At 66.4% G+C, this 3118-nt stretch overlaps 1 protein-coding gene across 1 annotated transcript; it reads left to right on the top strand.

The window, feature by feature from the left end:
* The first annotated feature begins 654 nt into the window (after positions 1–654).
* Positions 655–2856, top strand: CDK5R2 (cyclin dependent kinase 5 regulatory subunit 2). The gene has a single exon (XM_037155480.2). It carries the CDS (start codon positions 811–813, stop codon positions 1921–1923), a length of 1113 nt encoding a protein of 370 aa, XP_037011375.2. The 5' UTR covers positions 655–810; the 3' UTR covers positions 1924–2856.
* Positions 2857–3118: the final 262 nt, after the last annotated feature.

Below are 3118 nucleotides of genomic sequence, written 5' to 3'. Positions count from 1 at the left end.
TCCCCTGAGCAAGGGTCCCCAAGGAGGTGGATTGTGATCTGCAGGAAGACCCCGGCCCTGCCAGCACCCCATCACAGGCAGAGCGAAAATGCGCCTGCTGCAGCCCTCGTGGCAGCCCCGTGGGGTGGGAAGGGAGGGAGAAGAGCTAGGAGGGAATAGGTCAGACGGCCCAATTGAAGGAGCCAGTGCAGTGCGACCCAGCTGAAGCCAAGAAGCCCTGACGAGGGCACTCACTGCCTTTGCGGCCCCCCAACACATAATCAAAAGGGAAGAGAGGCTGCTCCCATGGCTTCTCTTCTACCTCGATCCATTGCATCAAAATAAGCTGGCCCTAGAACCTGCATTGGGTAAGTGGAAGCAGCCACCCCTCCTCCCTAGCTCAGACCCTACGCGGTCCCGGAACCACAGCCACCTCCTCCTCCTTCCCCCTTTCTGGTGTAGGGAAAGGACCGACGACGGAGGGTAAGGTGGGCGGGACTTGGGCTTGGCATACGAGTTTCTATTGGTCAGATGAGCTGCCGGTTAGGAGGGCAGCTCGGGCGAGGATTGGCTCCGTGGGGCGGGGCGCGGCGCGGCTTGAGAAGAGGCCCAAGGGGTGGGGCTGACGCTGCAGCTGGCGCAGCTCAGACTCTGAGCAGCAGCCGCGGAGCAGCAGAGCAGCCAGTTTCCCCCGCCCGTTCCCGCGCCCGGGCCGGGGCTAGGCCCCCCACTGCCGGGTCCCCGGGGGCTGCAGCAGCAGCGGCGGCGGCAGCGGCAGCGGCGCCGCCTGCGGTTCCCGCCGGGGCCCGGGCGCCGGCCCCTCTCTGCAGAATGGGCACGGTGCTGTCTCTTTCCCCCGCCTCTTCGGCCAAGGGCCGGAGGCCCGGCGGGCTGCCCGAGGAGAAGAAGAAGGCGCCGCCCGCGGGGGACGAGGCGCTGGGGGGCTACGGGGCGCCGCCAGTAGGCAAGGGCGGCAAAGGCGAGAGCCGGCTCAAACGGCCATCCGTGCTCATCTCCGCGCTCACCTGGAAGCGCCTGGTAGCAGCGTCTGCCAAGAAGAAGAAAGGCAGCAAGAAGGTGACGCCCAAGCCAGCGTCCACTGGCCCCGACCCCCTGGTCCAGCAACGCAACCGCGAGAACCTTCTCCGCAAGGGCCGGGATCCCCCCGACGGCGGCGGCACCACCAAGCCCCTGGCCGTGCCCGTGCCCACAGTGCCCGCAGCCGCCGCCACCTGCGAGCCGCCGTCGGGCGGCAGCGCGGCCGCCCCGCCGCCGGGCTCCGGAGGGGGAAAGCCGCCGCCGCCGCCGCCCCCAGCCCCGCAGGCGGCACCGCCGGTGCCTGGCGGCTCACCCCGGCGGGTCATCGTGCAGGCGTCCACCGGCGAGCTGCTGCGCTGCCTGGGCGACTTCGTGTGCCGACGCTGCTACCGCCTCAAGGAGCTGAGCCCGGGCGAGCTGGTGGGCTGGTTCCGCGGAGTGGACCGCTCGCTGCTGCTGCAGGGCTGGCAAGACCAGGCCTTCATCACGCCCGCCAACCTGGTGTTCGTGTACCTGCTGTGCCGCGAGTCACTGCGCGGGGATGAGCTGGCGTCGGCTGCAGAGCTGCAGGCCGCCTTCCTCACCTGCCTCTACCTCGCCTACTCCTACATGGGCAACGAGATCTCCTACCCTCTCAAGCCCTTCCTCGTGGAGCCCGACAAGGAGCGCTTCTGGCAACGCTGCCTGCGCCTCATCCAGCGGCTCAGCCCGCAGATGTTACGACTCAACGCCGACCCCCACTTCTTCACTCAGGTCTTTCAAGACCTCAAGAATGAGGGTGAGGCCGCCGCTGGCGTGGGGGGTCCACCCAGTGCGGGCGCGCCCGCGGCCCCCGCCTCCTCCTCGGCTGCCAGGGACAGCTGCGCGACCGGAGCCAAGCATTGGACTATGAACCTGGACCGCTAGGGATACCCAAAAGCCAAGCCTGCCCCCGCCCCAGCCCCTGACACGCACTCGGAGCCCCCGGGACCATCAAGCTGCCGCCGCTGTTACTGCTGCTCCGCACCCCGGGCGGAGGAGGAGCCGCCCCAGCCCCGCAGGGGAAGCTGGAGGCCTGGATGCTAGAGGCCGAGGCGTCTGGATTTACAGGGCGTGGGGTGGGAGTGGGGGGTGAGCGCGGGAAGGGACCCCCTACCTCAACCTTTCTGTCTACGCCCCCACCTCCCCAGCTCTGCCCAGGTCTGCTCCTTCCCTTCTGGGTGTGTCTGTAAGTCCGTCTTCCTGGGTCTCGTCCATTTCCTCACTTCCTCCCTGTACCTTATCTTCCCGCCTACCTGCCTTTCCACTTGCCTTTCCTTGGGTATGTATCTCCGTCTCCGTTTAACCCCCTGCCCATTTTTCTTTGCCCCCGTTTCTCTTTCTGTACCTGTGTCTCCATCTCCCCTGCTCGTTCTTTTCTTCCCTCTTGGCCTGTGCCCCCACCTTCCCCCATCTGCCTCTCCCCACCCCGCCTATGTCAGTCAATTTGCATTCTCTCCCCCAACTGAGCCCTCATGCGCTCCTCCCCAGGCCGAAAGAAACGTTACTTCTGATTTGGGAACGACTGGGGTGCAGTGGGCAACTGCAGCTGCTCGGGCTCAGCAACCACGGGGCGGCCCTTCACCCCACCCCCACCGTCCCCTCCACCTTTCCAACGTGTTGCATGCCGGGAGGTGGGGCCGACTTCGGGCGGCTGACCTTTGGGAGCAAACTCAACCTAGGAGTCCACCCCGGCGGCGGCGGCTGCGCCTCAGCGAACAGAGGAGAGACAGAAACTCTCCTTATTCAGGGGGAGGGGCGCCCTCTTTCTTATCCTTAGGTGTTTTCGGTTTCCTCCCCTTTTAATTTATTCGATTTAGTCGGTGGTTTCTGGAGGGAGGGGGGCGGGAGGGTTGGGCCGGGAGCTGTCTGAGGTGCTGATCCCGAGGCCGGACCGGACTCCTCCTGGGAGGGCACCAGGGGCTGGGTTGGGCCCGGTGCCGCATCCGAGGTGCCAATGATGCGGGCCAACGTGCGGGCCGCACTGTCTGTCTGTCCGTCTGTCCGGGAGATAACTATAAAGCGCTGGAAGCGCCTGTAGATGGTTTTGCGCCGGCTTTTCTTTGGGCCCCAGGAGGGCGGG

This window comes from Artibeus jamaicensis, unplaced genomic scaffold, assembly GCF_021234435.1.
Source record: "Artibeus jamaicensis isolate MK-2021 breed Jamaican fruit bat unplaced genomic scaffold, CSHL_Jam_final contig_1015, whole genome shotgun sequence".
NCBI lineage: Eukaryota > Metazoa > Chordata > Mammalia > Chiroptera > Phyllostomidae > Artibeus > Artibeus jamaicensis.
The sequence above is the reverse complement of the archived record's forward strand: the minus strand, read 5'-3'. Positions and strand labels throughout refer to the sequence as shown.

Excerpts from the sequence above, each read along its gene's own strand:
- CDK5R2 (XM_037155480.2), top strand. The coding sequence starts at position 811 with ATGGGCACGGTGCTGTCTCTTTCCCCCGCCTCTTCGGCCAAGGGCCGG.